The sequence below is a fragment of the Vitis riparia genome, chromosome 17, assembly GCF_004353265.1.
Source record: "Vitis riparia cultivar Riparia Gloire de Montpellier isolate 1030 chromosome 17, EGFV_Vit.rip_1.0, whole genome shotgun sequence".
NCBI classification, from domain to species: domain Eukaryota; kingdom Viridiplantae; phylum Streptophyta; class Magnoliopsida; order Vitales; family Vitaceae; genus Vitis; species Vitis riparia.
In genome coordinates, this window is record NC_048447.1 from 11798045 (window position 1) to 11819191 (window position 21147).

At 33.2% G+C, this 21147-nt stretch overlaps 2 protein-coding genes and 2 pseudogenes across 3 annotated transcripts; all 4 read left to right on the forward strand.

Annotated features, from left to right (window-relative positions):
* Positions 1 to 910: 910 nt before the first annotated feature.
* Positions 911 to 2679, forward strand: LOC117904957 (UDP-glycosyltransferase 83A1-like). Of its 2 annotated transcripts, XM_034817789.1 has the most exons (3): positions 911 to 1174; positions 1283 to 1442; positions 1671 to 2679. In XM_034817789.1, exons 1-3 carry the CDS (start codon positions 971 to 973, stop codon positions 2534 to 2536), a joined length of 1230 nt encoding a protein of 409 aa, XP_034673680.1. In that variant the 5' UTR covers positions 911 to 970; the 3' UTR covers positions 2537 to 2679. The 2 variants fall into 2 exon arrangements, with proteins under 2 accessions (XP_034673680.1, XP_034673679.1); XM_034817788.1 differs by having other exon boundaries at positions 911 to 1442.
* Positions 2680 to 5076: 2397 nt separating this feature from the next.
* LOC117904956 (UDP-glycosyltransferase 83A1-like) lies at positions 5077 to 6536 on the forward strand. Its single transcript, XM_034817786.1, has 2 exons — positions 5077 to 5569; positions 5633 to 6536. The coding sequence occupies exons 1-2, from the start codon at positions 5083 to 5085 to the stop codon at positions 6514 to 6516; spliced, it is 1371 nt and encodes a 456-aa protein (XP_034673677.1). The 5' UTR covers positions 5077 to 5082; the 3' UTR covers positions 6517 to 6536.
* Positions 6537 to 7541: 1005 nt separating this feature from the next.
* Positions 7542 to 8993, forward strand: LOC117904958 (annotated as a pseudogene).
* Positions 8994 to 17602: 8609 nt separating this feature from the next.
* Positions 17603 to 19683, forward strand: LOC117904954 (annotated as a pseudogene).
* Positions 19684 to 21147: the final 1464 nt, after the last annotated feature.

The window sequence follows — 21147 nt, forward strand, 5'->3', positions numbered from 1 at the left end:
TCACTTCATTCACCTAACCATGCCAGTAGAAAAAGGAAATTTAGTAAGGATGTATGGCGTTTAATTCAAAATGATTGTTTGGCTACATCATGGGACCAGTAAGAATACAAAATCTTTTACAAATGGTGTGAGAAAAAAAACAAAAGAGGCCAGCTGCAGAAGACACAAAATAAAGGACAGCGTAAACCAGAGATTTCCTCCTAGAAAGAGTGTAATTGGAGGTGAATCATCATGGAAGAAATTCAAGACCTTTTTCAAAAAGTTATCATCTTCTACTTATCTTTACATTCTAGAACAGTGCCAGCACCAGTGCCCCACCTCATCCTGTTTCGTGTTGCCTCTTCTTCTTGGCATCTCTTCATCTTCCATCACTGTGTGGCTAGGTTTGTGTGCCATTTTATAAACCGAAAGTTCCTTTTCTTCACCCAATTCAATTTGCCAAATAATAACGTTATTGAAGATAAGAGGATAGCTGTATATATGAAAGAATTTGACAGCAAAAGCAGAGGTGAATTTAAAGCACTGAAGGCTGAAATTATGAGTTATGTCTAAGCATTTAAGAACAGAAAAATTGCTATCAGGACACAGAAAAATAGCAATCATTGAACTAAAGAAAAATCAATGGATGTGACCTGTTACATTATGTTACGTAGGCATGCTAATGCAGAAATCTGAAGTTATTAACTAAAATATAGATTTAAAACATGTAGGAACAAAAATTCCATGCGAATTTTGCTTTGGTGGACTGTTCGTCTATTTGAATTAACTTTATGTATCTTTCAGAATCCAAATCCTGTCCTAATCTAGAATCATAACAAGAAGGAAATTTAAGATAGATTGCATAAATTATTTTCTATACTGCAGAAAACATAGCTTTCTGCACTAACAGGCGTTACCAGGCTAACGGACGGTGATATAAGTTTAGCTTGGGATTAGAGAAAACAGAAGTGTGGAGGTGGTGGTAGCTACCATGGGCGGGCATGTGTTGGTTATACCATATCCAGCTCAAGGACATGTCAGTCCTCTTATGAAGTTGGCACACCGGATTTCTGATCATGGGATCAAGGTCACTTTCGTTACCCCCGAGTCCATACATGCAAGACTTATGGCTGCCATGCCAGACAAGGATGAAGGGCTTAGCCAGATGCAGCTAGTCTCAATCCCAGATCCATGGGTAAATAAAAAAGATATAGTTCATGTGACTAACAGTATTTTAACAGTCATGCCAGTCCATTTGAAGGACTTGATTGAGAAGGTTAACCAGACAAATGTTGATGAGCAGATCACATATGTTGTTGCTGATACAACAGTTGGGTGGGCACTGGAGGTTGCTAAGAAGATGGGAATTGAGGGATCTGCACTTTGGCCTGCTGGACCAGTAACTCTGGCTATGGGACTTCACATTCCAAAGCTTGTTGAGGCTGGAATCATAGACAGTTATGGTAAGAACATTGAGTGTCTACTACTAATATTTCATCACATTTCTCTCTTTCAATGTTTAATATGTTTATACCTGACTGACAAACCGTATGATCAGTGTGAAGGACTTATTTAAATCAAGAAATTAAAAACAATTATGCTAAAGTTGATAGCCCATACAAAAAATCAATACAAACATTGGTAAAAGCTCAGAAATTTCTTGGTTTTGATATTGATTTACTACTGTCTAGGAAATCCTATCAGATCTGAGTTGATCCAGCTGTCGAAGGATATCCCTGCTTTTAGCAGCACCAATCTTTCATGGAACTCAGCAGATGATCCGACACTTCGGCAACTTGCATTTGAATATGCTTTCAGGCTCAGCCAAACTGCTAAAATTTCCAACTGGCTTCTTTGTAACTCATTCTATGAACTTGACTCATCATCTTGTGACTTGATTCCCAACGTATTAACCCTTGGACCTTTACTTGCAAGCAATCGTCCTGGTTCTTCTGCTGGAAACTTGTGGCCAAATGATCCAACTTGCATAAGCTGGCTTGATAAACAACCTGCAGAATCAGTCATTTATGTTGCCTTTGGCAGCACAACATTCTTCAAGCAGCAACAATTCAATGAACTGGCACTGGGAATTGAACTTGTAGGCCGGCCGTTTTTATGGGTTGTCCCTTCAGTTGCTGAATACCCCGATGAGTTCACACAGAGAGTATCCGAGTATGGAAAGATTGTTGGATGGGCAGACCAAGAAAAAGTGTTAGCTCATCCTTCTGTTGCATGTTTTTTTTCCCATTGTGGATGGAACTCAACCATGGAGAGCCTATGCATGGGAGTCCCTTTTATATGCTGGCCCCACACTGTTGATCAATTAGACAACAGGTTTTTCATTTGCGATATCTGGAAGGTTGGTTTGGGATTGGATCCAGACGAAAATGGATTGGTTTCAAGACACCAGATTAAGACCAAGATTGAAAACTTGCTTTCTGATGATGGTATAAAAGAAAATGCACTAAGGTTGAAGGAAATGGCTAGAAGAAATGTCTGCCAAGGTGGATCTTCTGCCAATAATTTCAAAACCTTTATTGAAGCATTGCAGAATTGAAGATATTTCCCGATGTTTCTGTATCCAGATCTTGTAAAACCCCCTCTCAAAGAAATCTCTGATCTTCCATGGGGGCATATTGATGCAGAATCCATCCTATGTATGTGCTTGGGATTGTATAATGGATTAATGGAATAAAAACTTGGTGCATATCTATCTTGATAGCATTACTCTTGAACTTAATTTCTCCACTAATACCATCTTTCAGTGCCTACCAGTTCTGGTTTTAGGAGCACTTCTGAGTCAGCTATGAACCACCATGTTTATAGGAAAGCTTATAGCAGATATGGATGCAATGCAGTATAAAATTGAACATTCAATCTTGTACAGCTTTTGAGTTTTCACTCATTGCATTTACATATTTTTGATTCATTCATTATGCTATATGCAAATGAAGGAACAGAGAAAACAAACAAAGATAACAAAAGCTATCTGTTGACAGGCCTCAGATCGATGCTTTATGGGGTATTAAAAAAAGTCATGTACTTTTTTGAGGCCTTCAATCTTGGATTGAGGGTGGTGGCATTTCAGCAGTTTGATTGGTTCCTTTGATTCTTGATAGTTTGTTTCCAATAATTTGATTAGTTCTTTGATTCTTGATTGCTATCTTGCACTTTTCTTTCATTTTCCTATCTTTCTCATTTGTCTACATCTCTTTGACACATTTGGACAGTTGGAATATAATCCTGTATGCATGGATTTATCCCCTAAGCACCTTCTAACTTATTTTCCTCACTTCTGAGAAAAACCAAACCACATGCTTGGGCGGTGTCTCTTAATACCTTCAAAAAGCCAGTTTTATGGTAGAACAGCCCCCACCCCTGCCCCACCTCATCATCCTACCCGGTTGCCTCTTCTACTTGGTTTCTTATCTGCAACCATCATCATATACTGTAACAAACAGTTCATAACCGTATATATATATATATATATATATATATTATCCACATTGACTATAAAGGGCCCTTATAGATTTAAAACACGTTTATACAATTAAGAGAAGCTCATACATATATAACGTTAAAAACTTTTTTTATACATACTGAGATGTTTGTCGACATTATATTGAACTAGCATGAACCGGATAAAGACTTATTGGGTATGTATACAAGAACAATTCGAAAATGGTTCTTGATTATATTGTGGAAACTACAGACACAGAACATCATATTTAATATGAATGTCAGAAGAAATTGAATTGTGTTTGATTTACTTAACACATAAATACAGGGAAAAGGAACCAAGAGCACAAACCACACCATAAGAGAAAGAAGCTAGCTGCATAAGACCCAATGTAAAGGACAAAGCAAACTAGAGATGGATTCCCAAGAACCTATGTTGAAGCATTTGAGAACAAAATCTAAGATACCTTGAAGGACTGAAAATGTGGATATCTAGAAGCACATGGCAACAAAAATATAGTTGTAGCATCTCAGCAAAAATGAAAGAAAAGTATTGATAGAATCCAATAATTGTAACAATAGTTTAATTAAGAAAATTGCATATGACCAATTAATTAATTATGTTGCATGGGCCTCAAGAAAATTCAGTTAATGTTGTACTTGATCCATCATACGTCACTGGGACACATTCTGTTACTCAAAGCTCATGCAATGACACCTAGAGCCTGTGGTCTGTATCAGAATTCCCTTGAGATTAAAGAAGATGAAGTGTTCGGTGTTTCAAATTCACATTTAGTATATATATATATAAAGAATATTGTGTAGAGTGTTTTATGTATCAGTATTTTCTTGTAAAATAAATATCCTCATTGAATAGGAAATTTTTTAAAAATATTTTATAATATTATAAATATTATAGGTCATGAAGATGGGGTGAAGTTAGGTTTGTGAACATCATACATGGTGAATAAAGGCATGAGAAAGAGTTGGCAATATCAATGGAATAGTGGGTCATGGATTACGGTGTAAATACAAGGTATAGAAAAACATAAGAGGTTTCTAGTTCAATAATTGTACGTATATGTTTTCTTTGTTTTTTGTAATATATTTTATTAAATAGTAAAATGATTCTTTTTCATCTGTAAATGTAGGTATGATTCATTGGCTAAATCACACAAAAACCTCACATGCCTCTTTATGTGAATCGATTTTTATCTCTACTTTTTATGGGAACAAATAACATTAAAGCTTCCCCTACCACTAAAAAAAAAAAAAAAAAAAAAAACAATTTCAAACACCAACTTCTTTTCTATTTTACAATGATGGAAACTAGGGTTTTCAACACAAATACTTAAGTTTTTATGTCAACATAATTGATGCAATGCAACTAAAATTTTAGCTGATAAGGTATGAAATTCATAAAAAAATTGCCTACATGTTCAATGTATACACACACCAAACATTTCCTAAAGACAAAATTAGTAGGAGATTATGCTTAAAGTAACTGCCAAAAGGACTTGAACACAAAACCAAAGCTTCCTCCACCTCGCAGTCTCAGGCCAATAAACAGAGTCTCTAATATAAATACAGCTCTGGGATTAAAGCCAAGTAGCCAACAGAAGTGAGGGAGTGCAGGAAACAACCATGGGCAGGCGACCTCATGTGCTTGTTGTACCATTCCCAGCACAAGGACATGTTGCCCCTCTTATGAAGTTGGCCCACAAAGTCTCTGATCATGGAATCAAGGTAACGTTTGTTAACACAGAGTTCATACATGCAAAAATTATGGCTTCAATGCCAGACAAGGATGGAAAGCAGAGCCGAATTGAGCTAGTCTCAGTCCCTGATGGATTGAATCCAGGAGCAAACCGAAATGATGCAGTTTTGCTGACAGAAAGTATTTTAACGGTCATGCCTGGCCATGTTAAGGACTTGATTGAGAAGATTAACCGAACAAATGATGATGAGAAGATCACATGTGTCATTGCTGATACAACAGTTGGGTGGGCACTTGAGGTTGCTGAGAAGATGGGAATCAAGAGAGCTGCAGTTTGGCCTGGTGGACCAGGAGACTTGGCTTTGGCACTTCATATTCCAAAGCTTATTGAGGCCAGAATCATAGATACTGATGGTAAGTTCATATTTTCCTTTAAATTTCTTGGTTATGATATAATTAACTTACTGTGTTGTGTAGGAGCTCCTATGAAAAATGAGTTGATCCATCTGGCTGAGGATAGCCCTGCTTTTAGCATCACTGGTCTTTCATGGAACTTATCAGATGACCCGAAGATCCGACATGTTGTATTTGGATATGCTTTCAGAGTCAGCCAAACTGTCAAACTTTCAAACTGGCTTCTTTGCAACTCATTTTATGAACTTCACTCATCAGCCTGTAACTTGATTTCTGACATACTACCCATTGGCCCTTTACTTGCAAGTAATCATCCTGCTCATTCTGCTGGAAACTTTTGGGCTGAGGATTCAACTTGCCTAAGGTGGCTTGATAAACAACCTGCTGGCTCAGTCATTTATGTTGCCTTTGGCAGCTTAGCAATCTTAAGCCAGCACCAATTCAATGAACTAGCACTTGGCATTGAACTTGTAGGCCGGCCATTTCTATGGGTGGTCCGATCAGACTTTACTAATGGATCAGCTGTTGAATACCCAGATGGGTTCATGCAGAGAGTTTCTGAGTATGGAAAGATTGTGGAATGGGCAGACCAAGAAAAGGTGTTAGCTCACCTTTCTGTTGCATGTTTCTTATCACATTGTGGATGGAACTCGACCATGGAAGGTGTAAGCATGGGAGTTCCTTTTTTATGCTGGCCCCAGTTTGCAGATCAATTCTGCAACCGGAATTTCATATGCGATATCTGGAAGGTTGGTTTGGGATTAGACCCAGATGGAAATGGAATCATATCAAGGCACGAAATTAAGATCAAGATTGAAAAATTGCTTTCTGATGATGGTATAAAAGCAAATGCACTGAAGCTGAAGGAAATGGCTAGAGAAAGTGTGAGTGAAGATGGATCCTCCTCCAAGAATTTCAAAGCCTTTATTGAAGCAGTGAAACATTGATGATGTTCCTCCATGTAACTAGGTCCATATCTGTTAAAACCATTCTGTGAATGAAATCCACTATGAAAGGTTGACAGGAGAACATAATGATAGAGAAATAAGAAATGATCTATGCTTGGTAGTGATAATCTTGGACTTACAATTTTCCCATAAAAGCTGTTTGGTTGAGCTCTTGAGTTCAATTTCTTGTTGTAGAAGGATAAAAATGGGTTCATGTAATAGATCCCAAGCAACAAATAGACCATCACTTTCATATAATTGGTGTTTTCACTGATTGCATTTCCATAATTTAGATTCAAATTTTGGGATGTGTTTGAAACTGCTATGTATTGGTTCTGACTGCATTTCCATAATTTAGAGGATGTGTTTGTAACAGCTAATGTATTGGTTTTACACATACTGTTAGCGGAAGCAGCATTCTCTAGAGCTTACACAAAAATGGGGCAACAAAACAAACAAAATATACTCTTTTAAAGGAAGGGGGAAGTAAAGTCATGATAAGCTCTTAGGCTACCAATTGACCTAAAAGTTTAAGCTCTTAGGTAACGGTGGACAAATAATCTATATCATCTATATTGGGTTGCAAACTTTTTAAGTCTGAATGAATAAGAGTAAAAAGGTGTTAAGGGATGAACTTTTAACATTTTTTTTTGTGTTTATCTAAAACTTCTTTTAGGAATAAAATGCAGCTCTTGGCTAAAATTTAGCAGATGAAGAATGGAAGTAACAAATTGTTGAGATGAAATGCAGCCAATTAAGTTTAGCTGGTAAGATTTGAAATTCTTAAATATGCTTTCATGTGCAATGGAGAGCCATAGAAGACACTACAAAGACAAATTAACCACATAGGAGACTACACCAGAATAAGTGTAGGCCAGAGCCACAAACCTATAGCTTTGAGATAATAAAATAAATTCATAAATCAGAGATGAACTTTGTTGGGCTTGCCCATATATGGGTTCCAGCTCAGGAAAGTGGTTTTTAAAAAACCAAGTGTTGGGCTGGTCTGGTGCCTGGTTTTTAAGGTCCATAATGCAGAAGCTAGGGCTATGTTTTGTGAAGCTGTGGAAGCATGTGTGTGGGCAGACGGTTGAGAGTGAAAAGGTGAGGAGAAAAGAGGGAGAGGAAAGAAGAAAACAAGGGTTGATCCAAGTGTGAAGGTCTTCAAATTCTTCATGGTCTTCCCTTTCCTTGCATTTCTGAGGCGAGAGTTTTCCATCTCTAGTGTTGGTGAATTTCCGCTAGTTTTCGTTGTTAAAAAAGCTAGCGAGGATGAAGAAAGTTTTGCCGTGATTTTTTGCCTCAATCAGGAGGGCAATAGGTAAAAATTCATAAATACAGCGCCATGGAGGGCTCGGGCTAATAAACAGAATCAGAAGTACTGAAGCTTGGGATCAGAGCAAACAAACGTGTGGAAGTGTTGGCAACTACCATGGGTAGGCGACCTCATGTGCTGATTATACCATTCCCAGCACAAGGACATGCTGCTCCTCTTATGAAGTTTGCACACCGGATTTCTGATCATGGGATCAAGGTCACCTTCGTTTTCTCAGATTTCATACATGCGAGTGGTGGCTGCATTGTCACATGAGGATAAGGCTCAGAGTCGGATAGGGCTAGCCTCAATTCCAGATGGACTGGATCCAGGGGAGGATAGGAAAGATCGGCTCAAGTTGACAAAGTATATTGAGAGTCATGCCGGGTCATTTGAAGGATCGAGAAGCTTAACAGCTTGAACGATGATGAGAGGATGAGAGGATCACTTGTGTTATTGCTGACACAACAGTTGGGTGGTGGGCACTGGAGGTTGCAGAGAAGATGGGAATCAAGGGGGCCGCATTGTGTCCTTTTGGACCACGAAGCTTGGCTTTGGCACTCCACATTCCAAAGCTAATTGAGGCCAGAATCGTGCATAGTACTGATGGTATTAATTCTTCAACTTGTCTATATCATGTTTCTATAATTCATTTCTTTTTGATATATACCTAATCAGGGAAACAATAAGATGTCAAGTAATTGAAAACAAGTACGAGAATAAACCTAATAGCCCTTGAAAATTAAAAAATAAAAAACTTGGGGAAGTAGAGAAATTTCTTGGTTTTGATGCAAGTAACTCGAATATCTCTGCAGGATCTCCCAGTCTTGAGAAGCAACAGATTGCCCTGAAGCTGCTCAGATGATCCAAAGGGACAAGAGATCTGTTTCAGACTTTCTCAGAGATGCATCCAAGCTATGAATTTTTCCAAGTGGCTTCTTTGCAACTCGGTTTACGAACTTGACTCATCTGCTTGTGACTTGATTCCTAACATATTACCGATAGGCCCGTTACTTGCAAGTAATCATCACGGTGATTATGGTGGAAGCTTTTGGCCTGAGGATTGAACCTGGATAAACTGGCTTTATAAACAACCTGCTGGCTCAGTCATTTATGTTACCTTTGGTAGCACAACAATCTTCAACCAGCACCAATTCAATGGACTAGCACTTGGTCTCGAACTTGTAGGCCGGCCATTTTTATGGGTTGTCCGATCAGACTTCACCGGAGGATCCACTGCTGAATACCCAGATGGCTTCATAGAGAGAGTAGCGGACCATGGAAAGATTGTTTCATGGGCACCCAAGAAAAGGTGTTAGCTCACCCTTCTGTAGCATGTTTCTTATCCCATTGTGGATGGAACTCAACCATGGACGGCGTGGGCATGGGAGTCCCCTTCCTATGCTGGCCCTACTTGGCAGATCAATTCCATAACCAGAGTTACATATGCGACAAATGGAAGGTCGGCTTGGGGTTGAACCCAGATGAAAATGGATTGATATCAAGGCATGAGATTAAGATGAAGATTGAAAAGTTGGTCTCTGATGATGGTATAAAAGCAAATGCAGAGAAGTTGAAGGAAATGGCTAGAAAGAGTGTATGCGAAGGCGGATCTTCTTACAAGAATTTCAAAACCTTTATTGAAGCAATGAAACACTGAAGATGCTTCCCAATGTTGCCACATTCAAATGTGTGAAACCATTCTCTCAATAAAAGCGAATGCATTCATGTTGTGTATGCATGTGCAGGGGTTGGTATGTGATCTTAGTGAACAAAATCATGGCAATTGCTGCATAAAATTTGTGTGGTAGAGTTAATTAATGACAGATATTGATAGAATGCATTAGTAGTGGAGCAAAGAATTATGTATAATTTTTGAGTTTTCTCTGATTCCCCATCAAGAACTATACTGTTGTCTACATGGCAACATATAAAAAAAGTGCAGGAACAGAGCAATTGGAAAGGATTGAAAGAGGCATTATTTAGAGCTTACACAAAAATTGGGCAACAAAAGAAACAAAACAAACAAAACATGTTGATAGAGGCCTCAAGACCCGAGTGACCATGTTTTGTAATGTTTGTTTTTAAAGAAACTGTTTTAAGTTTTAAAAAAGAAAATAGATTTTTTTTTAGTATTTTACAAAAATGCAGATATTTGGCAGATTGTTTTTTAAAAATAATTTTTTATTTTGATATTTGTAAAATATTATAAATTTAATTTGCATAATATTAATTATATTAATTGAATTTAATTGATGTGTAAGTAAAAATGAAAATAATTTTATAATTACAAATAAATAGTTTTTAGTAAAAATATAAATAGTAATATTATCCTAGAATCACAAATTATATATATATATAAATTCAAAAACAAATAAAGTTTAACTTGTTTAACTTGTTTAACATGTGAATGAGCAAAGTTTTGATTACATGCACATGTTTAGTACTCGATTATGAACGAAGTATTGTATGGTGCTTTGATTTAATATGCAATTAATTAGATCGATCGTTTGAATTCATAATTATTTTGAAAATTAGAAAATTCATTAAATAATTTACATTATTAATTATATCTCAATTTAGAATGTAATTAACTAGCAAAAAAAAATAAAAAAAATATAATTGTGTTTATAAGAGAAAAAGTAAAGTCATAACTCATAATATATCAATTTTGATCTATTATTTTTTGTAGTGATTATATAGATTTTTGTAGTTTTAAATTATTTTTAAAAATTATTAAACTCATTAATAAATTTAATACAAATTGTTGCTTGATTTGAAATTCATTTACCAAATGATAAAAGTTTTAAAAATATAATTATGTGCAAAAAAAGAAATAATAGAATCTTTGTGGAACAATTTTTATCCATAATTTTTTGTATTAATCGGTTACTATTTGAGTTTCAAATTAATTTTTTTTTTAAAATTATCATACTTGTTGATGAACATAACTCGTAAAGTTTTGCTTCATTTAGTAAATGTATATATATATATATATATATATATATATATATGTTCTACATAGAAAAACAACAAGAGCAATTTTAGACCAATTTTTATCTATAATTTTTTTTGTATTAATTTGATCATTATTTGAGTTTCAAATTATTTTAAAAAGTTACTAGACTCATTAATAAATCTAAATTGGAATCATTAATAACTCATTAAAAAATTACTACGCATTAAGTCTTTCTTAATTTGGAGTTTACTTGCTTAGTGAAAAATTTTACAAAAATATCATTATATGCAAAAAAGAAATTGGTCAATTCATTCAAAATAAATTTTTATCTATTACTTTTTAGTGTTATTACATTTCATGACTTTCTAATACCAACTAAATTGATTTTTGAGTTTTAAATTACTTTTAAAAATTAATAATTTTTATGTATCAAGTATAGTTTGATTTGAAATTTATATATATATAGGAGTATCAACAATATATCCACAAAAACTATGATATGGAAAACTAGTGACGACACTGTTATAGAATCCATTCATCCTCTAGAAGCTAAGATAGACAAGAATGTTAATGGTACAAAAATAAGAGCTTCACTTTTTAAGACTAAAACAAGAGATAAAGGAACTGCTAGTGCAGTAGACAATAAGAAATGATGCAACAAAACAACTATACTAATATGTTTCTCAAAACTCTAGGGGATCAACTCAACATGGTTGAGGAGCTCATTGAAACACAAGAGCACATTAAAACATCTTTTGTCAATAAAAATACTAAGCCTTTATTTAAGCCATTTGAGTTCTCTAAAATATTTCAAGAAAATTCTTTTGTTAACCAAGATTTAATAGAAAAGATAAGTCAAAAAGTAAAAGATAACTTAATTATCCCAGAGACACCTCAACCGTCGTTTAGGAGAATTAATGCTATAAATGAATAAATTAGTTTTAAAGTAGAGACTGATGAACTAATCAAGATTTTTAAGGAAACATTCTATATTTTGTCTTGTGATTACTATTTTGGAAATCTTCGTGCTTAATCAAACTTGAAATATAATTATTAGTTCCAAACCTTATTTTGTTATTATCAAAATCGAGATTAATCAAACCTTGGTTCTACACTTATATTTTAGAAATTGTTTTGAAGTGAAAAAAAAATAATAATTTTCATTTTCTAAAAACAATGGTGTTTAGCAACTTTGTTTTTAAAAACACTTAAAAAAAAAACATTGTTTGGATAATTTTTTTTAATATTCTGATTTTATAAAAAAAAAAATCATAGACTTAATGTATATAATATTAATTAAATTTAATTCAAGCCTTGGTAAAAATAAAAATAATTTTGTACTTAGAAATAATATATATAGTTTTTAATAAAATATGAATAGTAATAATATTATAGTAAAATTATACGTTATATTTTTTCATAACAGAATGTACTACTTTAGTATATGTTATAAAAATATGGACATTAATATTTTCATAAAAGCATAATTGATTTTTTTTTCAACATAAATAATTTGTTTTTAGATTATTTTTTTTTTTAAATATGGGTCACTATTTGAATTTCCAATTATTTTTAAAAATTACTAAACTTATTAATAAATTAAATGAAATAAGTTTTTCTTGATTTGAAGTCTATTTTCCTGGTGAAAAAAAATAGAAAGAAATATGATTTTATGCAGAAAAGAAAAAAAGAGTTATTATGAATCAATTTTTGTCCCTATGATTCTTGTATTAATTAAATCATTTGAGTTTTAAACTATTTTTAAAAATTACTAGACTCGTTGATGAATCCAACACATCAAGTCTTACTTGATTTGAAGTTTATTTGCCTATTGAACAAATTTGAAAAAAAATATAATTATATGTCAAAGAAAAAAATATAGGAAAGTTATTCAAAATTGGATTAGTTTTTAGTTCAAATATTTTCTCATATTATTGGTTTTTGAGTTTTGAATTATTTTTAAGAATTAATAAATTTTACTAAATAAGTGTAGTTCGATTTGAAAACACAAAAATGTTTTCAAATCACATGGTCAAACAAACTATTAGACCCTATTTGACTCTATGATTTAAAAATAAATAACTATTTTTAAAATTCATAGTACTATTTTGTTCATAGTTTTTTATTTCCAATTTTTAGAAACAAAAGAAAATAGAGAATAGTTTTTAAAAGACAAATAGAAGTTGTTTATACTAGTTTTTAAAAATAAAGGAAAAAACATTGAGAAATTTAAGAAAAAAAAAATCATAAAAAACAAATAAAATTGCATATGATATCTTTTTTTTTTTCTCTCCCTTTACCCAATATTGAAGTATATATATTCTTGGGTGTATTTATATTCCTAATGTCTAAAGGGTACCACAAAGGTTGTCTTATACTTATCTTTCTTAGCAATCTGGATTTGCCAAAATCCTGATTTCATATCAAACTTAGAGAATATCTTGGACTTAACTAACCTTTGAAGAAGGTAATTTTTATTTGGAATAAAATACCTAATCCATCTTAATGCATCATTAAGAGTCTTATAGTTAATTACTAGTCTAGGTGTTCCTCTTTCTAATTCAGCTCGTTTCTGAACATAGAAGGTTGAACAACTCCAAGGGGACTTAGACTTCCTTATCAATTTCTTATCAAGAAGATCCTAAATCTCTTTTTCACAATATCTTAATAATTCCTTATTCATTTGGATAAGTTTGGCTTTAGTGGGAATATTTTTGTCACTAAAATCTGGTTCATAAGGTAACTCAACCTCATGCTACTTCTTGTTTTAGAACATATTAGGATTGTTAGAGAAAACTTTTCCAACAATCTTATTCTTAAATATTTCTACTACATCTTGAGTTTTCTTCTTTCAATTGTTCTTCAATCTTACAAGGTGGATCAGTGAATTCAACGAGAATTTCCTTATTTAAGGGTGTTGTTCTTAAACCTTGGTTATCTACTCTAATAGGATTGATAGAGTTTAAAAATGGTACTCCTAGAAGAACTTTTCCCTTCAAGTCTCTAACTAGAATGAAGGTTTTCTTAATTCAAATGTCCTGATTACAAATATGTGCATTTGACAACTTGTAATCAATCATAGTCTTGTACCATTTGCTCTTGAAAGCATTTGCTTAGTTTTCCTATAAAACTGGGTTGGTACTAGACCTTCTTGGAGGCAATTTAGAGCTGCTACTAAATCAATCAAAGTGATGGAATTAAGGACAAACTTATCCTTGATTACTATAGTTAGGTAGACTTCCCACTTTTGGAAAATAACCTTGCTAACAGTATTTAAGTATGAATCTGTCACTTCTTCATTGACTTGTGACGATTCTGGAACCTCTTCAAAGTTTCATTGGTTAACAACAATCTTGTTGATCTGGTCTTGGAGGTCTATTAAACCTAAACTTGTGAATTGTCTTAAATCCTGAATTTCTTTCTTATATTGTCTTATTTCTTCTTGAAGATCCTTAATGATTATATCTTTAGGAGAATTTTGATTAAATCTTGTTAAGATTTCATTTAGATTATAAGGACTCACTGTCTTCTCAATTTATGGTTTATGGACGGATTTCTTAAAGACTTCATAAAGTTCTTGCTTAACAGTTTCATCTTTTATATTTCTTAAAACATTCAAAGCCAATTCTTGTTCTTGGCTTATGACATTTATAGTCTTAGGATGGCAATCACAACCGCCTTTAATGCACTCTTCCAGATCACTAGATGTTTGACTCGAATTGTCTTCATCAATGTCTAGAAGTTGATTAATATCATTTTCATTATCTGAACCAGTCCTTGATTCAAATTCTAAGGAGTTTAACATTACTTTACGAAGCATGTCTTTTAAGTCTTCTAAAATGTTTAAGTTATTAATTTTCTTCTTAACCTTACGATCTTTCTTATAATGGTCTACCTTACCACACCTAAAAGAAACTGGGTTAGATTGTGAGAGGTTTTCAATCTTCTTCTGGGATTCATTGTTCATCATTCTTTTGATGTGTCTTGATCTCTTAGTTTCATTCATTCTATATTTTCCATGAGTTTCTCTCTTCGGATGATTTCATGTTTTCAATTAAAACCTTGTGTCAAATGTTATCTAAACTTATTTAAAAGGTTTTAAGTTCAAAATGATGGTTGTTGAGCCAAAAACGACTCAACTAGTTGAACCAGATGAGAAACCAGTCGACCTTTTATGCTTAACCGGTTGAAGGGTGCAAAAACCTTCTCTTTCTTCCACAATGCTTATTCAACCAGTCAAGGTCTGGTCAAGGGGTGGTCAAGGTCCAACGATTACCTGTCATGCATTAAATGCTAACGGCTAGTGAACCGATTGAATCAGAGCTCGACCGAATGAACCCCCCAATGGCTAATTTGGCTTTTTTCTTGTATAAAAAAACTCAAATCTTCATTGTTTCAAGAACTTAACCTTCCTAAACCTTTCTTAAATATATTTAAGCCTTAGAAGAGTATTTTTAAGTGCACCATTGTTCTAAAACTTACATATCATTAGTACACCTTTCAATCTTAGTTTTTCTTGTACATTTGAGCCTAAAGTTTTGTACTAGGATTTTGTAAGATTATTTCTTATCTTTTGTAATTTTTTGAGATAAAGAATCTAAGTGTGAGGTATCACTTAGGGATTCTCAAGTGTGGGGTATCAATTGAGAGGTTGTTCAAGAGTGAGATATCTCTTGGAGATTGTAAAGGGTGCTTGGAGCCAAAAGTCCAAGATAGTGGATTGAAACCATAATCCAATTGTATTGTTTGAAGGCTTGATTTGGAAACCTTGAATTAATGGAACCTCAAGCTTGGGATTAAAGCTAAAGGAGAGTGGATGTAGGGCAGGTTACGTTGAACCACTATAAAAATCTTGTGTTTACATTCTCTCTTCCCTACTTTTTTATTTTATATGCAATTGTTTTTATATTATTTTTTTATATATTTTATTATAATTGTCTCTTACATTCATATAATTTAAATTTGTAAAATGAGACCATCACTCTATTCACCCCCTCACTAGGGTGACTACATTAGTTTGGATTAACCTAATTATTCTAACAATAAGTACAAAATAATATGATCAAATGGGCTCTAACCCAAGAGTTCTAAGTGATGGTGAAACTAATCCAACACAATTTTAGGATATTCAACAACATAGCCTCCAAAACCATCATGTTTCAACGATAGCACCCTTAGAAAATCAAGGAAGTAAAGCTTTGTAAAAGGTTGAGAGTGAATGCCAAGGTTTGCTCCTCATAAGATTATCTAAGTAAAAGAAATTTATTAGATAAATTATCTTAACGACCTAATTACATAAATTATTAACCATAATAAATATTATATAACTTAAAATTAAAAATAATTTGAAGACATTTGCTTAATTAATTTAATGATTTAAATATAATTTAACTTAAACTCATCTTAAATCATTAAATATTATGTATTAGGTTTTATAAAATGTTTTACAATAATATTATAATTATATTTATAATCAATTATACTTATGAAAAAAACCTCTAAGATGTAACCATAATTTAAAATAATCATAGCAAAAATTAATACACTCAAATATTGCATTTGTAGTATCACCAAATATTAGTTCATAATCAAAGAACCAAAATAAGTCCAACTTTACTAAAATATCAAACCCATCATCGCATCAAAGAAATATTATTTAAAAGGCCCATCTACAATATCCAATCGTAAAATATGTTAGAAGTTATTAATTTCTTTAGTTAGTATATTAGAATTATATACTATTTAGTTCTTATACTTAATTACTATATTAAAATTATTTTCTTTCTTTTTACAAGTAAGAGTAAAATAGTCTTTATTTTATTTTATTAGGTTTATTTAAATTCTAATGATGTTGGAGTTATTTTTAAAAGAATTCATAATAAGAAATCCTAAATTTTGTCTTTCTCTCAATCTTTTTCTTTTTGAATCTTTTTTTGGATTTCAATTTGGTATCAAAGCAAAAATGATCTTTTAATGAGACTTTTGATAAGTGGCAATGGAGAGCCATAGAAGACACTTTATAAAGACAAAATATCAAGATAAGTGACAAAGGATATGAGATAATGTATGAAATAAAAATAATTTTGAGATAATGTGGAATAATATTTTTAATATCTTATTAGTTAAAAAAGTAAAAATAAATTTGAGAATTTTATTAATTTGTACAGGATAAATTAATATTGTGATACTGATGGAGTGATAGGACATCATAAATTTTATGAAATTAAAAATAAAAGTATTTGGTTGTGAAGCATGATTGGATGGTCCAACCGTCCAAGCATGAAGAAGGCGTGGGGGGGGTGGGGTGGTGGGGGGTCCAAGATGGGTGGTGTTCGTTGAATTGCTTTAAAATTTATAGGGAAAGTTAGGTTTTGGGTTGTTGATGAATTTATACCCTGAAGAGTGGCGGCTGAAATACAGCTGCATCCTATTAAATCCCTCTCCACGGATGGAAACATGGAACATAACACCCGCCTTATTTTTAGGCATGGTTTTCCTCTCGCTCTGACTCTCATAAATAGCATCATCATCCCATCCATGGAAGCATGGGCCTCCACGACTTTAAACTTTGGGGTGAAGTAATAACGAGTGTGAGATAAATTGAAAGGGAAAGAATGGGAAAGTGAAATTCTACTCTAATTCTAATTCCCTGAGAATATTGCAAGGATTTTTACTTATTTGAAAACTATGCCCAACAACTGTCTTCAAATTGTGAAATTTAAAAGAGAAATGGATTTTTACTTATTTGTAAGACTTTAGCTTCTAGATAATGTATGAAATACATAAATAAAGTGGAAGGGAGGGCTCAGCAACATCATGGTCTTCAAATTCTTCATGGTCTTCCCTTTCCTTGCATTTCTGAGACGAGGGTTTTCCATCTCTAGTGTCGGTGAACTTCCACTAGTTGTCATTGTTAAAAAAGCTAGCGAGGACTTCATATTCCCTTTGTTTTTTGAAAGGGAAAAAAGTTTTGCACCTCGATTAGGAGGGCAATAGGTATAAAATTCATAAATACAGTTCCATGGAGGGCTCAGGCTAATAAAACAGTATCAGTACTAGTGAAGCTTGGGATCAGAACAAAGAGAAGGGTGGAAGTGTTGGCAAGTTAGCAAGGACCATGGGCAGGCGACCTCATGTGCTGATTATTCCGCTCCCAGCGCAAGGACATGTTGCTCCTCTTATGAAGCTTGCACACCGGATTTCTGATCATGGGATCAAGGTCACCTTTGTTAACTCTGACTTCATACATGCAAAACTGCTGGCTGCACTCCCACATGAGGCTGAGGCTCGGAGTGGGATAGGGCTAGCCTCTATCCCAGATGGTCTGGATCCAGGGGACGATCGGAAAGATCTACCCAAGTTAACAGAAAGCATTTCAAGAGTCATGCCGAGCCATTTGAAGGATTTGATTGAGAAAGTTAACCGCTCGAATGATGATGGGCAGATCATTTGTGTTGTTGCTGACATAACACTTGGGTGGTGGGCAATGGAGGTGGCAGAGAACTTGGGAATCCTGGGGGTCCCTTTTTTCCTTCTGGACCAGAAATCTTGGCTTTGGCACTTCACATTCCCAAGCTAATTGAGGCAAGAATCATACATAGCACTGACGGTATTAAGGCTTCAACTTTTTCTAAAATTAATTTGTTGTTGATACCAGGGAAGTATTGAGAAATTTCTTTGTTTTGATGGAAATAATTCAAATATCTCTGCAGGATCTCCTCTGAATGACGAGTTGATCTGCCTGTCAAAGGATATCCAGTCTTTAGCAGCAACAGATTGCCCTGGTGCTGCCCAATTGACCCAAAGATACAAGAGACCATTTTCCGAACTCTTCTCATAATTATTCAAAAAATGGATTTTTCCAGGTGGCTTCTCAGCAACTCTGTTTACGAACTTGACTCATCTGCCTGTGAGTTGATTCCTAACATATTATCAATAGGTCCATTACTTGCAAGTCATCATCTGGGTCATTATGCTGGAAACTTTTGGCCTGAGGATTCGACCTGCATAGGCTGGCTCGATAAACAACCTGCTGGCTCAGTCATTTATGTTGCCTTTGGCAGCTTAGCAATCTTCAACCAGCGCCAATTCAATGAACTAGCACTTGGTCTCGAACTTGTAGGCCGGCCATTTTTATGGGTTGTCCGATCAGACTTCACCGATGGATCAGTTGCTGAATACCCTGATGGTTTCACTGAGAGAGTAGCTGACCATGGAAAGATTGTATCATGGGCACCCCAAGAAGAGGTTTTAGCTCATCCTTCTGTTGCATGTTTCTTTTCCCATTGTGGTTGGAACTCAACCATGGACAGCATAAGCATGGGAGTTCCCTTCCTATGTTGGCCCTACTTCGCAGATCAATTTCATAACCAGAGTTACATATGCGACAAATGGAAGGTGGGCTTGGGGTTGAACCCAGATGAAAAGGGATTCATATCAAGGCATGAGATTAAGATGAAGATTGAAAAGTTGGTCTCTGATGATGGTATAAAAGCAAATGCAGAGAAGTTGAAGGAAATGGCTAGAAAGAGTGTAAGCGAAGGCGGATCTTCTTACAAAAATTTCAAAACCTTTATTGAAGCAATGACACACTGAAGATGCTTCCCAATGTTGCCACATTCAAATGTGTGAAACCATTCTCTCAATAAAAGCGAATGCATTCATGTTGTGTATGCATGTGCAGGGGTTGGTATGTGATCTTAGTGTACAAAAATCATGGCAATTGCTGCATAAAATTTGTGGTAGAGTTAATTAATGACAGATATTGATGTAATGCATTAGTAGTGGAGCAAAGAATTATGTATAATTTTTGAGTTTTCTCTGATTGGGGGATCAAGAACTATACTGTTGTCTACATGGCAACATATAAAAAAAGTGCAGGAACAGAGCAATTGGAAAGGATTGAAAGAGGCATTATTTAGAGCTTACACAGAAATTGGGCAACAAAAGAAACAAAAGAAACAAAACATGTTGATAGAGGCCTCAAGACCCGCCGAGAGACCCTGTTTTGTAATGTTTGTTTTAAAAAAAACTGTTTTTAAGTTTAAAAAAAGAAAATAGAGTTTTTTTTTTCTTTTCTTTCTTAAGTATTTTACAAAAATATGGATATTTGGCAGATTTTTTTTTTTAAATAATTTTTTATTTTGATTTTTGTAAAATATTATAAATTCAATTTGCATAACATTAATTATATTAATTGAATTTAATTGATGTGTAATTAAAAATGAAAATAATTTTATAATTACAAATAAATAGTTTTTAGTAAAAATATAAATAGCAATATTATCCCAAAATTAAAAAATATATATATAAATTCCAAAACAAATAAAGTTTAACCTGTTTAAGATGTGAATGAGCAAAGTTTTCATTACATGCACATGTTTAGTACTTAATTTTGAACGGAGTATTCTATGGTGCTTTGATTTAATATGCAATTAATTAGATCGATCTTTTGAATTTATAATTATTTTGAAAAATTAGAAAATTCATTAAAGAATTTACATTATTAATTATATCTCAATTTAGAATGCATTTAATTGGCCAAAAAAAAAAATAAAAAATAAAATTGTGTTTGTAAGAGAAAAAGGAAAGTCATAACTCATTATGCATCAGTTTTAGTCTATTATTTTTTATAGTGATTATATCGATTTTTGTAGTTTTAAATTATTTTTAAAAATTATTAAACTCATTAATAAATTTAATACAAAGTGTTGTTTGATTTGAAATTCATTTATCAAATGATAAATTTTTAAAAAATATAATTATGTGTTAAAAAAAAAGAAATAATAGAGTATTTGTGAAACAATTTTCATCTATAAATATTTGTATTAATTGGTTACCATTTGAGTTTCAAATTAATTAATTTTTTAAATTATCATACTTGTTGATGAATATAACATTGTGGACCCGCATTTTTCATATGCATCCTCACTCAACGATGAGATTTGCTTTTCATTTGGTGAAAAATATGATTTTTAGAAAAGACTTGGAGTTGTCAATTATTTTTATTTTATTTTTAAAGGGAAAAACATAATAAGAAAAAAAAAAAAAACCTTAAGTACGACTTCTGAAGGAAAATAGGTTTGTAAAAAATCGAGTCTGGGTTTGGGGGTCAGGTTACCTATTTGGAAAGTACGATAGTGAGCTGTAACACTCCTCTAAGCTTATATACACGCGGTCTCTCCTAACGAATCAAGGGAATTGTGACAATTAATTATGGATACCAAAAAAATAATCACATAAATGAGTATTTATAAGTCATAGTGAAAATCAATATATACAAAAATAATGATGAAATCTAATTACAAAAATATACAAAATAAATGACAAGAAAATTATACAAATTGATTTATTGATT

Bases quoted from the DNA above. Each gene is read 5' to 3' on its own strand.
- LOC117904956 (XM_034817786.1), top strand. From the start codon at position 5,083: ATGGGCAGGCGACCTCATGTGCTTGTTGTACCATTCCCAGCACAAGGA. The intron at 5,570-5,632 runs GTAAGTTCATAT...TGTGTTGTGTAG, and splicing joins CAGAATCATAGATACTGATG to GAGCTCCTATGAAAAATGAG.
- LOC117904957 (XM_034817788.1), top strand. From the start codon at position 971: ATGGGCGGGCATGTGTTGGTTATACCATATCCAGCTCAAGGACATGTC. The intron at 1,443-1,670 runs GTAAGAACATTG...ACTACTGTCTAG, and splicing joins TGGAATCATAGACAGTTATG to GAAATCCTATCAGATCTGAG.